Source organism: Oncorhynchus nerka, linkage group LG4 (genome assembly GCF_034236695.1).
Source record: "Oncorhynchus nerka isolate Pitt River linkage group LG4, Oner_Uvic_2.0, whole genome shotgun sequence".
Taxonomy (NCBI): domain Eukaryota; kingdom Metazoa; phylum Chordata; class Actinopteri; order Salmoniformes; family Salmonidae; genus Oncorhynchus; species Oncorhynchus nerka.
In genome coordinates this window covers 96,782,412-96,799,573 of record NC_088399.1, presented here as the reverse complement: position 1 = coordinate 96,799,573, position 17,162 = coordinate 96,782,412, and the positions used below count along the sequence as shown (strand labels likewise).

The 17,162-nt window shown below is 46.6% G+C and overlaps 1 protein-coding gene across 1 annotated transcript; it reads left to right on the top strand.

Moving 5' to 3' along the window:
- The first annotated feature begins 277 nt into the window (after window positions 1-277).
- LOC135571487 (CYFIP-related Rac1 interactor A-like) lies at window positions 278-12,290 on the top strand. The gene is made up of 5 exons (XM_065018055.1): window positions 278-424; window positions 3,042-3,121; window positions 10,692-10,818; window positions 10,966-11,036; window positions 11,686-12,290. The coding sequence occupies exons 1-5, from the start codon at window positions 338-340 to the stop codon at window positions 11,747-11,749; spliced, it is 429 nt and encodes a 142-aa protein (XP_064874127.1). The 5' UTR covers window positions 278-337; the 3' UTR covers window positions 11,750-12,290.
- The last annotated feature ends 4,872 nt before the right edge of the window (window positions 12,291-17,162 follow it).

Genomic DNA, 17,162 nt, shown 5'->3' with positions numbered 1-17,162 from the left:
CTCATCAACACAGTGTTTACTCATCACCACAGTGTTTACTCATCAACACAGTGTTTACTCATCAACACAGTGTTTACTCATCACCACAGTGTTTACTCATCAATACAGTGTTTACTCATCACCACAGTGTTTACTCATCACCACAGTGTTTACTCATCACCACAGTGTTAACTTTAATGAATTGCAAACAGGAAAAGCATTGAATGATGTCACATTAGATGACTTAATAATTCACAACAGTTAAAGTGGAATCCTGTGCCAAATATGCAAATGTTGCCTTGTTCAAAACCATCTCTCTCTGCTGCAGTTGGAGGCGGAGAACGAGGTGAACAATGAGATGGCCAATCGGATGTCTCTGTTCTACGCCGAGGCCACGCCCATGCTGAAGACCCTGAGTAACGCCACCACCAAGTTTGTGTCAGAGGTCAGTCCCTACCTCCTTCCCCCATCACACCCCTCCCTCTGGTTCTTAACGACAACTAGCGCCAACTACTGCCCCCTTAAACAAGAGCCAATACTAGTCTTTACAAAAGCTACCAACCCAAGTCAAATCAAATGTATTTATATAGCCCTTCTTACATCAGCTGATATCTCAAAGTGCTGTACAGAAACCCAGCCTAACACCCCAAACAGCAAGCAATGCAGGTGTAGAAGCACGGTGGCTAGGAAAAACTCCCTAGAATGTCCAAAACCTAGGAAGAAACCTAGAGAGGAACCAGGCTCTGAGGGGTGGCCAGTCCTCTTATGGCTGTGCTGGGTGGAGATTATAACAGAACATGGCCAAGATGTTCAAAGATGACCAGCATGGTCAAATAATAGTAATCACAGTGAACACGTCAGGGTTCCATAACCGCAGGCAGAACAGTTGAAACTGGAGCAGCAGCGCGGCCAGGTGGACTGGGGACAACAAGGAGTCATCAGGCCAGGTAGTCCTGAGGCATGGTCCTAGGGCTCAGGTACTCCGAGAGAGAGAGAGAAAGAAAGAGAGAATACTTAAATTCACACAGGACACCAGATATAACAGACTGGCCCTAGCTCCCCGACACATTAACTACTGCAGCATAAATACTGGAGGCTGAGACAGGAGGGGTCAGGAGACACTGTGGTCCCATCCGATGATACCCCCAGACAGGGCCAAACAGGCAGGATATAACCCCACCCACTTTGCCAAAGCACAGCCCCCACACCACTAGAGGGATATCTTCAACCACCAACTTACTAGCCTCACCACACCCCAAGTCCCCCTATACCAGCCTCACCACACCCCAAGTCACACTATACTAGCCTCACCACACCCCAAGTCACCCTATACCAGCCTCACCACACCCCAAGTCACCCTATACCAGCCTCACCACACCCCAAGTCACCCTATACTAGCCTCACCACACCCCAAGTCCCCCTATACCAGCCTCACCACACCCCAAGTCACCCTATACCAGCCTCACCACACCCCAAGTCACCCTATACTAGCCTCACCACACCCCAAGTCCCCCTATACTAGCCTCACCACACCCCAAGTCACCCTATACTAGCCTCACCACACCCCAAGTCACCCTATACTAGCCTCACCACACCCCAAGTCACCCTATACTTGCCTCATCACACCCCAAGCCTGGTATTTACTCTCCATCTCCCCCAGGGGCCAGCGTAGGTATTTACTCTCCATCTCCTCCAGGGGCCAGCGTAGGTATTTACTCTCCGTCTCCCCCCAGGGGCCAGCGTAGGTATTTACTCTCAATCTCCCCCCAGGGGCCAGCGTAGGTATTTACTCTCCATCTCCCCCCAGGGGCCAGCGTAGGTATTTACTCTCCGTCTCCCCCCAGGGGCCAGCGTAGGTATTTACTCTCCATTTCCCCCAGGGGCCAGCGTAGGTATTTACTCTCCATCTCCCCCCAGGGGCCAGCGTAGGTATTTACTCTGTCTCCCCCCAGGGGCCAGCGTAGGTATTTACTCTCCATCTCCCCCCAGGGGCCAGCGTAGGTATTTACTCTGTCTCCCCCCAGGGGCCAGCATAGGTTTTTACTCTCCATCTCCCCCCAGGGGCCAGCGTAGGTATTTACTCTGTCTCCCCCCAGGGACCAGCGTAGGTATTTACTCTCCATCTCCCCCCAGGGGCCAGCGTAGGTATTTACTCTCTGTTTCCCTCCAGGGGCCAGCGTAGGTTTTTACTCTCCATCTCCCCCCAGGGGCCAGCGTAGGTATTTACTCTCTGTCTCCCCCAGGGGCCAGCGTAGGTATTTACTCTCTGTCTCCCCCAGGGACCAGTGCTGGTATTTACTCTCTGTCTCCCCCCAGGGGCCAGTGCTGGTATTTACTCTCTGTCTCCCCCCAGGGGCCAGCGTAGGTATTTACTCTCCTTCTCCCTCCAGGGGCCAGCGTAGGTATTTACTCTCCGTCTCCCTCCAGGGGCCAGAGTAGGTATTTACTCTCCATCTCCCCCAGGGGCCAGCGTAGGTATTTACTCTCCATCTCCCCCCAGGGGCCAGCGTAGGTATTTACTCTGTCTCCCCCCAGGGGCCAGCGTAGGTATTTACTCTCCATCTCCCCCCAGGGGCCAGCGTAGGTTTTTACTCTCCATCTCCCCCCGGGGCCAGCGTAGGTATTTACTCTGTCTCCCCCCAGGGGCCAGCGTAGGTATTTACTCTCCATCTCCCCCCAGGGGCCAGCGTAGGTATTTACTCTCTGTTTCCCTCCAGGGGCCAGCGTAGGTTTTTACTCTCCATCTCCCCCCAGGGGCCAGCGTAGGTATTTACTCTCTGTCTCCCCCAGGGGCCAGCGTAGGTATTTACTCTCTGTCTCCCTCCAGGGGCCAGAGTAGGTATTTACTCTCTGTCTCCCCCCAGGGACCAGTGCTGGTATTTACTCTCTGTCTCCCCCCAGGGGCCAGCGTAGGTATTTACTCTCCTTCTCCCTCCAGGGGCCAGCGTAGGTATTTATTCTCCATCTCCCCCAGGGGCCAGCGTAGGTATTTACTCTCCGTCTCCCTCCAGGGGCCAGCGTAGGTATTTACTCTCTGTCTCCCGCTGCTGTCTGTGTTACAGAATAAGACCTTACCCATTGAAGACACCACAGACTGTCTGAGCACCATGGCCTGTGTGTGTCGCGTCATGCTGGAGACCCCGTGAGTATCTCTCTTTTTCTCGTCCTTTCTTTCTCTAGTCCTGTCTTTCTCTAGTCCTGTCTTTCTCTAGTCCTGTCTTTCTCTAGTCCTGTCTTTCTCTAGTCCTGTCTTTCTCTAGTCCTTTCTTTCTCTAGTCCTCTCTTTCTCTAGTCTCTTTCTCTAGTCCTTTCTTTCTCTAGTCCCTTTCTCTAGTCCTTTCTTTCTCTAGTCTCTTTCTCTAGTCCTTTCTTTCTCTAGTCCTCTCTTTCTCTAGTCTCTTTCTCTAGTCCTTTCTTTCTCTAGTCCCTTTCTCTAGTCATCTCTTTCTCTAGTCTCTTTCTCTAGTCCTTTCTTTCTCTAGTCCTTTCTTTCTCTAGTCTCTTTCTCTAGTCCTTTCTTTCTCTAGTCCTTTCTTTCTCTAGTCCTTTCTTTCTCTAGTCCTTTCTTTCTCTAGTCCCTTTCTGTCTCTAGTCCCTTTCTGTCTCTATTCCCTTTCTGTCTCTAGTCCCTTTCTGTCTCTAGTCCTCTCTTTCTCTAGTCTCTTTCTCTAGTCCTTTCTTTCTTTCTGTAGTCCTCTCTTTCTCTAGTCCTTTCTTTCTCTAGTCCTCTCTTTCTCTAGTCCTCTCTTTCTCTAGTCCTCACTTTCTCTAGTCCTTTCTTTCTCTAGTCCTCTCTTTCTCTAGTCTCTTTCTCTAGTCCTTTATTTCTCTAGTTCTTTCTCTAGTCCTTTCTTTCTCTAGTCCTCTCTTTCTCTAGTCTCTTTCTCTAGTCCTTTCTTTCTCTAGTCCTCTCTTTCTCTAGTCCTTTATTTCTCTAGTCCTCTCTTTCTCTAGTCCTTTCTTTCTTTCTGTAGTCCTCTCTTTCTCTAGTCCTTTCTTTCTCTAGTCCTTTCTTTCTGTAGTCCTCTCTTTCTCTAGTCCTTTCTTTCTCTAGTCCTCTCTTTCTCTAGTCCTCTCTTTCTCTAGTCCTTTATTTCTCTAGTCCTTTATTTCTCTAGTCCTCTCTTTCTCTAGTCCTCACTTTCTCTAGTCCTTTCTTTCTCTAGTCCTCTCTTTCTCTAGTCTATTTCTCTAGTTCTTTCTCTAGTCCTTTCTTTCTCTAGTCTCTTTCTCTAGTCCTTTATTTCTCTAGTCCTCTCTTTCTCTAGTCCTTTCTTTCTCTAGTCTCTTTCTCTAGTCCTCTATTTCTCTAGTCCTCTCTTTCTCTAGTCCTTTCTTTTTCAATCCCTCTCTACATTCTCTTCTTCTTTTCCTCCACCTCTCTATTTCTTACTGTCTCTCTTGCTGTGTGATTAGCTCCACTCTTTCCATCCTCTTTTGTCATCCTCATGTCATCTTATGACCTTCAGGCCAAGGGAAAGCTGAATTGTTTTCCCCATATTTTCATAGTCTTCCTTTTACCTCTTATCTTTATCCCCCTCTTCCTCTCTTCCCCTCTTCCTCTCTTCATATCCCTCTCTTCCCCTCTTCCTCTCTCCATATCCCTCTCTTCCCCTCTTCCTCTCTCCATATCCCTCTCTTCCCCTCTTCCTCTCTTCCTCTCTTCCTCTCTCCATATCCCTCTCTTCCCCTCTTCCACTCTTCCTCTCTTCCTCTCTTCATATCCCTCTCTTCCCCTCTTCATATCCCTCTCTTCCTCTCTTCCTCTCTCCATAACCCCCTCTTCCCCTCTTCCTCTCTCCATATCCCTTCCCCTCTTCCACTCTTCCTCTCTCCATATCCCTCTCTTCCTCTCTTCCTCTCTCCATATCCCCCTCTTCCCCCCTCTCTCCATATCCCTCTCTTCCCCTCTTCCTCTCTCCATATCCCCCCTCTTCCTCTCTCCATATCCCTCTCTTCCCCTCTTCCTCTCTCCATATCCCCTCTTCCTCTCTTTCTCTCTCCATATCCCCCCCCCTCTTCCTCTCTCCATATCCCCCCTTCTCTTCCTCTCTCCATATCCCCCCTCTTCCCTCTTCCTCTCTCCATATCCCTCTCTTCCCCTCTTCCTCTCTCCATATCCCCTCTTCTCTTCCTCTCTCCATATCCCCCTCTTCCCTCTTCCTCTCTCCATATCCCCCTCTTCCTCTCTTCCTCTCTTCATATCCCCCTCTTCCTCTCTTCCTCTCTCCATATCCCCCTCTTCCTCTCTTCCTCTCTCCATATCCCTCTCTTCCTCTCTCCATATCCCTCTCTTCCTCTCTCCATATCCCCCTCTTCCTCTCTTCCTCTCTCCATATCCCCTCTTCCCCTCTTCCTCTCTCCATATCCCCCTCTTCCTCTCTTCCTCTCTCCATATCCCCTCTTCCTCTCTTTCTCTCTCCATATCCCCCTCTTCCTCTCTCCATATCCCCCTCTTCCCCTCTTCCTCTCTCCATATCCCTCTCTTCCCCTCTTCCTCTCTCCATATCCCCCTCTTCCTCTCTCCATATCCAAAATTGGGTTTGTTTTCAAATGTATTTTCGTATTCTCTGGTTAGGGCCAAATAGCATTCTAGTTGTCTCTGTTTTTTTGTAAATTCTTTCCAATGTGTCAAGTAATTATCTTTTTGATTTCTCATGATTTGGTTGGGTCTAATTGTGCTGCTGTCCTGGGCCTCTGTGGGGTCTGTTTGTGTTTGTGAACCTACATCTCTCACCTACATCTCTCACCTACATCTCTCACCTACATCTCTCACCTACATCTCTCACCTACATCTCTCACCTACATCTCTCACCTACATCTCTCACCTACATCTCTCACCTACATCTCTCACCTACATCTCTCACCTACATCTCTCACCTACATCTCTCACCTACATCTCTCACCTACATCTCTCACCTACATCTCTCACCTACATCTCTCTGTAGGTGATGGCTTTGTTATGGATGGTTTGGTAATTGCTTATTTTTAGGTGGTTGTAAAATTTAACAGCTTTTATGAAATTTGATAATTTGCGGGTATCTGCCTAGTTCTGCTCTGCACACATTATTTGGTGTTTTTGCAGAATTCTGCATGCAGTCTTAATTTGGTGTTTGTGCCATTATGTGAATTCTTGGTTGATGAACGGACCCCAGACCTCACAAACATAAAGGGCAATGGGTTCTATAACTGATTCAAGTCTTTTTTGTCAGAACCAAATTAGTATGCCAATTATTTTGATGGCATAGAAGGACCTTCTTGCCTCGTCTCTCAGATTGTTCACAGCTTTGTGGAAGTTACCTGTGGCGCTGATGTTTAGGCCAGGGTATGTATAGTTTTTTGTGTGCTCCCGGGCAAAGGTGTCTAGATGGAATTTGCATTTGACGTCCTGGCAACTGGACCTTTTTTGGAACACCATTATTTTGGTCTTACTGAGATTTACTGTCAGGGCCCAGGTCTGGCAGAATCTGTGCAGAAGATCCAGGTGCTGCTGTAGGCCCTCCTTGGTTGGTGACAGAAGCACCAGATCATCAGCAAACAATAGACATTTGACTTCAGATTCTTGTAGGGGAGGCCGGGTGCTGCAGACTGTTCTAGTGCCCTCGCCTTATTCGTAGATACAGTTCAAATCAGAAGTTTATAAACACCTTAGCCAAATACATTTAAACTCAGTTTATCACAATTCCTGACCTTTAATCCTAGTAACAATTCCCTGTCTTAGGTCAGTTAGGATCACCACATTATTTTAAGAATGTGAAATGTCAGAATAATAGTAGAGAGAATTATTTGTTTCAGCTTTTATTTCTTTCATCACATTCCCAGTGGGTCAGAAGTTTACATACACTCAATTAGTATTTGGTAGCATTGCCTTTATATTGTTTAACTTGGGTCAAACATTTCGGGTAGCCTTCCACAAGCTTCCCACAATAAGTTAAGTGAATATTGGCCCATTCCTCCTGACAGAGCTGGTGTAACTGAGTCAGGTTTGTAGGCCTCCGTGCTCGCACATGCTTTTTCAGTTCTGCCCACACATTTTCTATAGGATTGAGGTCAGGGCTTTGTGATGGCCACTCCAATACCTTGACTTTGTTGTCCTTAAGCCATTTTGCCACAACTTTGGAAGTATGCTTGGGTCATTGTCCATTTGGAAGACCCATTTGCGACCAAGCATTAACTTCCTGACTGATGTCTTGAGATGTTGCTTCAATATATCCACATAATTTTCCACCCTCATGATGCCATCTATTTTGTGAAGAGCACCAGTCCCTTCTGCCGCAAAGCAACCCCACAACATGATGCTGCCACCACCGTGCTTCACGGTTGGGATGGTGTTCTTAGGCTTGCAAGCCTCACCCTTTTCCTCCAAACATAACAATGGTCATTATGGCCAAACAGTTCTATTTTTATTTCATCAGACCAGAGGACATTTCTCCAAAAAGTACGATCTTTGTCCCCATGTGCAGTTGCAAACCGTAGTCTGGCTTTTTTATGGCGGTTTTGGAGCAGTGGCTTCTTCCTTGCTGAGCGGCCTTTCAGGTTACGTCGATATAGGACTCGCTTTACTGTGGATATAGATACTTTTGTACCTGTTTCCTCCAGCATCTTCACAATGTCCTTTGATGTTGTTCAGGAATTGATTTGCACTTTTCGCACCAAAGTACGTTCATCTCTAGGAGACAGAACGCATCTCCTTCCTGAGCAGTATGACGGCTGCAGGATCCCATGGTGTTTATACTTCCATACTATTGTTTGTGCAGTTGAACGTGGTACCTTCAGGCATTTGGAAATTGCTCCCAAGGATGAACCAGACCTGTGGAGGTCTACAATGTTTTTCTGAGGTATTAGCTAATTTATTTTGATTTTCCCATGATATAAAGCAAAGAGGAACTGAGTTTGAAGGTAGGCATTGAAATACTTCCACAGGTACACCTCCAATTGACTCAAATGATGTCAATTAGCCTATAAGAAGTTTCTAATGCCATGACACAATTTTCTGGAATTTTCCAAGCTGTTTAAAACCTCTCTGGGATATGTGGGATGGTAGCCAACATCCAGTGAAAATGCAGAGCGCCAAATTCAAATAAATTTCTATAAAATTCAACTTTGATGAAATCACACATTCAATATACCAAATTAAAGCTACACTTGTTTGTAAATCCAACCAATGTGTCAGATTTAAAAAATGCTTTACTGCAAAAGCAAACGATGCTATTATCTGAGGATAGTAAACAAAGAGAGAAAAGTATATTTCAACCCCTGCAGGCGCGACACAAATCCAGAAAAACACCGGTTCCAACTTGCGCAACGTGACTACAAAATATCTCAAAAGTTACCTGTAAACTTTGCCAAAATTTTTCAAACTACTTTTGTAATACAACTTTAGGTATTTTTTGATCAAATTGAAGACGGGATATACTGTGTTCAATACCGGAGGAAAACAAAGTGGAGCGTGCTTTCAAGTCACGAGCCTCTAACAAAGAGAAAAGAGAGTGACCTCAAAACAAAACAAAACTCTGAACGGTTTGTCCTCGGGGTTTCGCCTGCCAAATAAGTTCTGTTATACTCACAGACGCGATTTTAGAAACTTCCGAGTGTTTTCTATCCAAATCTACTAATAATATGCATAACTTATCTTAGCTTCTGGGTCTGAGTAGCAGGCCGTTTACTTTGGACCCGCTTCTCATCCGGACGTGAAAATACTGGTCCCTGTCCCAAATACTGGTCCCTGTCCCAAATACTGGTCCCTGTCTCAAATACTGGTCCCTGTCCCAAATACTGGTCCCTGTCCCAAATACTGCCCCCTGTCCCAAATACTGGTCCCTGTCTCAAATACTGGTCCCTGTCCCAAATACTGGTCCCTGTCTCAAATACTGGTCCCTGTCTCAAATACTGGTCCCTGTCTCAAATAATGGTCCCTGTCTCAAATACTGGTCCCTGTCCTAAATACTGGTCCCTGTCTCAAATACTGGTCCCTGTCCCAAATACTGGTCCCTGTCTCAAATACTGGTCCCTGTCTCAAATACTGGTCCCTGTCTCAAATACTGGTCCCTGTCTCAAATACTGGTCCCTGTCCCAAATACTGGTCCCTGTCCCAAATACTGGTCCCTGTCTCAAATACTGGTCCCTGTCTCAAATACTGGTCCCTGTCTCAAATACTGGTCCCTGTCCTAAATACTGGTCCCTGTCCCAAATACTGGTCCCTGTCTCAAATACTGGTCCCTGTCCCAAATACTGGTCCCAAAGAAGTTAAAGGCACAGTCAACTTAGTCTATGTAAACTTCTGACCCACTGGAAATGTAATACAGTGAATTATACGTTTTTAAAAAATCTGTCAGTAAACAATTGTTGGAAAAATGACTTGTGTCGTGCACAAAGTAGATGTCCTCACCGACTTTCCACAGTCTACTTAGTGTATGTAAACTTCCGACTTGCCAAAACTATAGTTTGTTAACAAGACATTTGTGGAGTGGTTGAAAAACCAGTGACTCCAACCTAAGTTTATGTAAACTTCCGACTTCAACTGTCTATATCTTGAAGAGGGCGGGGCTTTAGCCACGGCCATGTGGAAAGAAATGTGTCTGTTTTTTGTCAATTTTAACACACGTGTTGTTTGTGTACATGGATTCTATTATGTCGTATGTTATTCCCACCAACACCATTTTACATCAATTGTATAGCAGACCCTCACGCCAAATAGGGTCCAAAAAAATTTGGAAATCAACAAAGCTTTGAGAAGACTGTCTTTGGTTTGGTTTGTTTGTCAATTAGGGTGAGCAGGGTGAAAACGTGGTCTGTCATTTGGTAAAAAAGCCAATTTGACATTTGCTCAGTACATTGTTTTCACTGAGTCTGCTGTTAATGATAATGCAGGGGATTTTCCCAAGGTTACTGTTGACACATTATTGGCATGATGACTCATTATCATAAAAGTCATTATCCAAAGAACATCAGCATCTTAAAGCTGATTAAAGCAATAACAATTTCTCTTTCCCTTTCTCTACCCCCTTACTCTCTCACCCTCCCTCTGCCTCTCTCTCCCTCTTCTACCCCCTTACTCTCTCCCCCTCCCCCTGCCTCTCTCTACCCCCTTACTCTCTCACCCTCCCTCTGCCTCTCTCTCCCTCTTCTACCCCCTTACTCTCTCCCCTCCCCCTGCCTCTCTCTACCCCGTACTCTCTCACCCTCCCTCTGCCTCTCTCTACCCCCTTACTCTCTCACCCTCCCTCTGCCTCTCTCTCCCTCTTCTACCCCCTTACTCTCTCCCCCTCCCCTGCCTCTCTCTACCCCGTACTCTCTCACCCTCCCTCTGTCTCTCTCTACCCCCTTACTCTGCTTCTCTCTACCCCTCACTCTCTCACCCTCCCTCTGCCTCTCTCACCCTCCCTCTGCCTCTCTCTCCCTCTTCTACCCCCTTACTCTCTCACCCTCCCTGCCTCTCTTTACCCCGTACTCTCTCACCCTCCCTCTGTCTCTCTCTACCCCCTTACTCTGCCTCTCTCTACCCCCTCACTCTCTCACCCTCTCCTCTGCCTCTCTCTACCCCCTTACTCTCTCACCCTCCTCTGCCTCTCTCACCCTGCCTCTCTTTCCCTCTCTCTCCACCCCTTTCCCCTTCCTTTCTCTCTCTCTTCCCCCTCTCCCTTTCTCTCTCCCTCCCCCCCACCTACCTCTCTCCGATCCCTTCCCCCTCCATCCCTCTCCTCTCTCCATAGTGAGTACCGTTGTAGGTTCACCAACACAGACACCATGTTGTTCTGTATGAGGGTGATGGTGGGAGTGATCATTCTGTACGACCATGTCCACCCTGTAGGAGCCTTTGCCAAGACCTCCAAAATAGATGTAAGACACACAAACATCCATGTTTCTACTCTTATATCAGCTTAACATGCTGATTCTATCTGACCACACGTGCTTTGATGTCCTCAAGTAGGGTGATGACCTTAGTCTAAAGTGGTGTGTGTCTTTGGTTTGTGTGTGTGTGTACAGATGAAGGGCTGCATCAAGGTGCTGAAAGAACAGCCTTCCAACAGTGTGGAGGGGTTACTGAACGCACTGAGGTGAGGAGGGAGGGAGGGAGGGAGAGGGAGGGAGGGGAGGAGGGAGGGAGGGAGAGAGAGAGAGAGAGAGAGAGAGAGAGAGAGGAGGGAGGGAGGGAGGGAGGGAGGGAGGGGAGGGAGGGAGGGAGGGAGGGAGGGAGGGAGGGAGGGAGGGAGGGGAGAGAGAGAGAGAGAGAGAGAGGAGAGAGAGAGAGAGAGAGAGAGAGAGAGGGAGGAGGGAGGGAGGGAGGAGGGAGGGAGGAGGGAGGGAGGGAGGGAGGGAGGGAGGGAGGAGGGAGGGAGGGAGGGAGGGGGAGGGAGAGGAGGGAGGGAGGGAGGGAGGGAGGGAGGGAGGGAGAGGAGAGGAGAGGGAGGGAGAGAGAGGGAGGGAGGGAGGAGGGAGGGAGGGAGAGAGGAGGAGGGAGGGAGGGAGGGAGGGAGGAGAGGGAGGGAGGGAGGGAGGGAGGGGAGGGAGGGAGGGAGGGAGAGAGAGAGAGAGAAAGGCAAAGAGAGAGTAGACAGAGAGACAGACAGAGAGAGGTAGAGAGTGTAGCTTGTATGTACATATACTCATCTCACATGTCTTTCTCTCCTCCTGTCCTCTCCCCCTTCTCTCCTCCCATCCTCTCCTCTCCTCCTCCTCATCCTCTCCTCTCCTCCTCCTCTCCAGGTATACGACCCGACATCTAAACGACGACAGCACCTCCAAACAAATCAGGGCTCTTCTCCAATGAGAGTGAGAGGAGCAGAGAGAGGGAAGGAAGATGAGATAGCGAACACGGCGGGAGATGAAGAAGAACGAGGGGTGAACAAACTGTGGTGTGCTGAATCCTGTTTGTTTACAAGAATGAAAAGGAAAATGATCCGGTCTGATAAGAAGCGCTGATGAAAAGAACAAGTCTATGTGTTGCTCATCATTCTGTCTCCCATTTTGTAAAAAAGAAAATGAAGGAAGAGAAACTATAGAGATATATATTAAAGAGAAAAATAGCGAAACAAAAAAAATAAACAAGTGTTACAAGATGGAAATAAGACTAAAGAAGAAGAACAACAAGGAAAAAGCTATATTAATAAGACTAAAGAAGAAGAACAACAAGGAAAAAGCGATATTAATAAGACTAAAGAAGAAGAACAAGGAAAAAGCTATATTAATAAGACTAAAGAAGAAGAACAACAAGGAAAAAGATATATTAATAAGACTAAAGAAGAAGAACAAGGAAAAAGCTATATTAGAAAATCTACAGTCAGTAAACAAAACTCAAACAAAAAAAAAAACTGAAAATAAACACAAAAAGATTAATATTCCGTACAACAACGTTAGTCTGAAAAGTATTTTTGCACTGGTGTAGAATATAAACAACGCTGTCTGTTAGTCTCGAAGTAGCCACTGTAAAGATTTAAACCAGGCTCCATTACAAACATTAAAGAATAAGACTGGGAATGACAAAACGGCCTGATTCCAAACCAATAGCTTGTCCCTTTCCAAAAGTCCTGACTCCTCCAATCTAAAAGGACTTGGAGTTATGTGCAGTACAAATCCAAACAAGCTGTCAGGTAGCCAACAAGGTCCTAGGGATCGGGATGAGGTATTGGTTTGGGACTGGGCACCTGTGTAGATTAGGCTCAGTCTCTGCATTGAGGGTCCATCCCAATCGTCTAAAGGGGCTTCCTCCACTCCTCACCCTCTCCTCATTTCCTCTGCACTGAACTGAAAACACAGGTGTTAAGTTAAGGTAGTGTGATGGATACAAACCAGAAATGAGCTCTCACTTTGCTCGGCTCTTTCACATCATTGCAGATGAAGGAAAGTCAGAAAGGAGACATGGAGGGAAATCTATTTTAGCGTATTGAGATGCACCCAGACACTCCATGTTGATTTCCTCATCATACAACCACTCCTATTGATCCTAACCCCGCCCCCTCCCATCCACTTGCATCGTAACCATGGGCGGTGTGGGTGTTCTTGGCACTAGTATGTAATGTTACACCGTAAATGGAGTTGGTGATTCAGACGTCTTTATGGTGCCAAAACCTTTTGATGATCCACATTAAAGTTCATACAACTTTTCATACAACAAGTGCCAAAACTACTGCATCATCAGAAGGTGAGGATTGAGTTAAGGAGATAGTGACTACAACAAGCCTTGTAACACTGCTTGATATCTCTCTTTAAGGGGTTAAGGAGATAGTGACTACAACAAGCCTTGTAACACTGCTTGATATCTCTCTTTAAGGGGTTAAGGAGATAGTGACTGACTACTAGATCTCTCTCTCTTTAAGGGGTTAAGGAGATAGTGACTGACTACTAGGGGTTAAGGAGATAGTGACTGACTACTAGATATCTATCTTGAGGGGGTTAAGGAGATAGTGACTGACTACTAGATATCTATCTTGAGGGGGTTAAGGAGATAGTGACTGACTACTAGATCTCTCTTTTGGGGGTTAAGGAGATAGTGACTGACTACTAGATATCTATCTATTTGGGGGTTAAGGAGATAGTGACTGACTACTAGATATCTCTCTTTTGGGGGTTAAGGAGATAGTGACTGACTACTAGATCTCTCTCTCTTTAAGGGGTTAAGGAGATAGTGACTGACTACTAGATATCTATCTTGAGGGGGTTAAGGAGATAGTGACTGACTACTAGATATCTATCTTGAGGGGGTTAAGGAGATAGTGACTGACTACTAGATATCTATCTCTAGGGGGTTATTTAAGGAGATATTGACCATAAGCATTTTGCTACACTCGCATCTGCTAACCATGTGTATGTGACCAATAAAATTAGATTTAAAACATAAAGAGAAGGGCAGAGACAAGCCTATCAGGGAGGGACTAAGGCAACATCATAAGAGGATAGATACATGCACACACACACACACAGAGGCAGAGTCATTAGATCACTCAGAGATTCGCAGTGTAAATAAGTGAGCGAGTTGAGTATTTTCTCATCAGGCTCCTACAAGGCCAGCTCGGGTCCTCCAGAATAAAAATACACAAAAAACAATAACAAGCGTGCTTATGATCCACTAGAGAGTTCTTCTTTTAGTATGAGGCAAATAAACAGTTAAGTCACTGAATAAGTGGGTATTGAAAATAAAGAATTTCAAAAGGAGATTTTACACAGCATTGTTGTACTTTCCATGTCGATAGACCTCATTCTAACTTCATTTGAGCTCATAATGTATTTTCTATACAGGGGTATGTGGCACAAGCATATTCTGTATAAATATATAGACGGCATGTTGTAAAAGTTCTGAGATAAAAGGTGTTTTTATTCCTTTTTAATTGTTCAGTGAAGCTGACATTTGGGTATGTGTTGTCTCTCTCAGAAATCCAACGGCTTGGCTTGGACCATTGGACTTGCTATAGTGAGTCATATGTTTCAAAAAAATCTAGGGGGCTAAGGGGGCTTCATCTAGGGGGGGACTAAAGGGGCTTCATCTAGGGGGGGGACTAAAGGGGCTTCATCTAGGAGGGGGACTAAAGGGGCTTCATCTAGGAGGGGGACTAAAGGGGCTTCATCTAGGAGGGGGGGCTAAAGGGGCTTCATCTAGGAGGGGGCAAAGGGGCTTCATCTAGGAGGGGGGGACTAAAGGGGCTTCATCTAGGAGGGGGGACTAAAGGGGCTTCATCTAGGAGGGGGGGACTAAAGGGGCTTCATCTAGGAGGGGGGGACTAAAGGGGCTTCATCTAGGAGGGGGACTAAAGGGGCTTCATCTAGGAGGGGGACTAAAGGAGCTTCATCTAGGAGGGGGACTAAAGGGGCTTCATCTAGGAGGGGGACCAAAGGGGCTTCATCTAGGAGGGGGACCAAAGGGGCTTCATCTAGGAGGGGGGACTAAAGGGGCTTCATCTAGGAGGGGGGGACACTAAAGGGGAGCTGTCCATTTGCTTGTTATTTTGTACATTTTGTGCAACAATAAAAATGTGTAATTTATTACATTCAACCAATGACGTGTGGTGTCTTTGTGGTCTTAACAGGATGAATTTATTTGGCGTTTGAAATTCAACAGAAGGACAACAGAGTTCCAAATGTGGAGTGGAAGTATTTTGATATTTTGTGATATTTTTCACTCCAATGCACACAAAGAATGCATCCCAAAATGGCACCCTATTCCCTATATACAGTACCTATTCCCTATATTCAGTACCTATTCCCTATATTCAGTACCTATTCCCTATATTCAGTACCTATTCCCTATATTCAGTACCTATTCCCTATATTCAGTACCTATTCCCTATATTCAGTACCTATTCCCTATATTCAGTACCTATTCCCTATATTCAGTACCCATTTAAACGTGTTAACCCTCGCAAGGCTGCAGGCCCAGATGGCATCCCCAGCCGCGCCCTCAGAGCATGCGCAGACCAGCTGGCCGGTGTGTTTACGGACATATTCAATCAATCCCTATACCAGTCTGCTGTTCCCACTTGCTTCAAGAGGGCCACCATTGTTACTGTTCCCAAGAAAGCTAAGGTAACTGAGCTAAACGACTACCGCCCCGTAGCACTCACTTCCGTCATCATGAAGTGCTTTGAGAGACTAGTCAAGGACCATATCACCTCCACCCTACCTGACACCCTAGACCCACTCCAATTTTCTTACCGCCCAAATAGGTCCACAGACGATGCAATCTCAACCACAGTGCACACTGCCCTAACCCATCTGGACAAGAGGAATACCTATGTGAGAATGCTGTTCATCGACTACAGCTCGGCATTCAACACCATAGTACCCTCCAAGCTCGTCATCAAGCTCGAGACCCTGGGTCTCGACCCCGCCCTTTGCAACTGGGTACTGGAGTTCCTGACGGGCCGCCCCCAGGTGGTGAGGGTAGGCAACAACATCTCCAACCCGCTGATCCTCAACACTGGGGCCCCACAAGGGTGCGTTCTGAGCCCTCTCCTGTACTCCCTGTTCACCCACGACTGCGTGGCCACGCACGCCTCCAACTCAATCATCAAGTTTGCGGACGACACAACAGTGGTAGGCTTGATTACCAACAACGACGAGACGGCCTACAGGGAGGAGGTGAGGGCCCTCGGAGTGTGGTGTCAGGAAAATAACCTCACACTCAACGTCAACAAAACTAAGGAGATGATTGTGGACTTCAGGAAACAGCAGAGGGAACACCCCCCTATCCACATTGATGGAACAGTAGTGGAGAGGGTAGCAAGTTTTAAGTTCCTCGGCATACACATCACAGACAAACTGAATTGGTCCACTCACACAGACAGCATCGTGAAGAAGGCGCAGCAGCGCCTCTTCAACCTCAGGAGGCTGAAGAAATTCGGCTTGTCACCAAAAGCACTCACAAACTTCTACAGATGCACAATCGAGAGCATCCTGGCGGGCTGCATCACCGCCTGGTATGGCAACTGCTCCGCCCACAACCGTAAGGCTCTCCAGAGGGTAGTGAGGTCTGCACAACGCATCACCGGGGGCAAACTACCTGCCCTCCAGGACACCTACACCACCCGATGTTACAGGAAGGCCATAAAGATCATCAAGGACAACAACCACCCGAGCCACTGCCTGTTCACCCCGCTATCATCCAGAAGGCGAGGTCAGTACAGGTGCATCAAAGCTGGGACCGAGAGACTGAAAAACAGCTTCTATCTCAAGGCCATCAGACTGTTAAACAGCCACCACTAACATTAAGTGGCTGCTGCCAACACACTGACACTGACTCAACTCCAGCCACTTTAATAATGGGAATTGATGGGAAATTATGTAAAATATATCACTAGCCACTTTAAACAATGCTACCTAATATAATGTTACATACCCTACATTATTCATCTCATATGCATACCTATATACTGTACTCTATATCATCGACTGCATCCTTATGTAATACATGTATCACTAGCCACTTTAACTATGCCACTTTGTCTACATTCTCATCTCATATGTATATACTGTACCTGATACCATCTACTGTATCTTGCCTATGCTGCTCTGTACCATCACTCATTCATATATCTTTATGTACATATTCTTTATCCCCTTACAGTGTAAAGCTTACACTGTGTATAAGACAGTAGTTTTAGAATTGTTAGTTAGATTACTTGTTGGTTATTACTGCATTGTCGGAACTAGAAGCACAAGCATTTTGCTACTCTCGCATTAACATCTGCTAA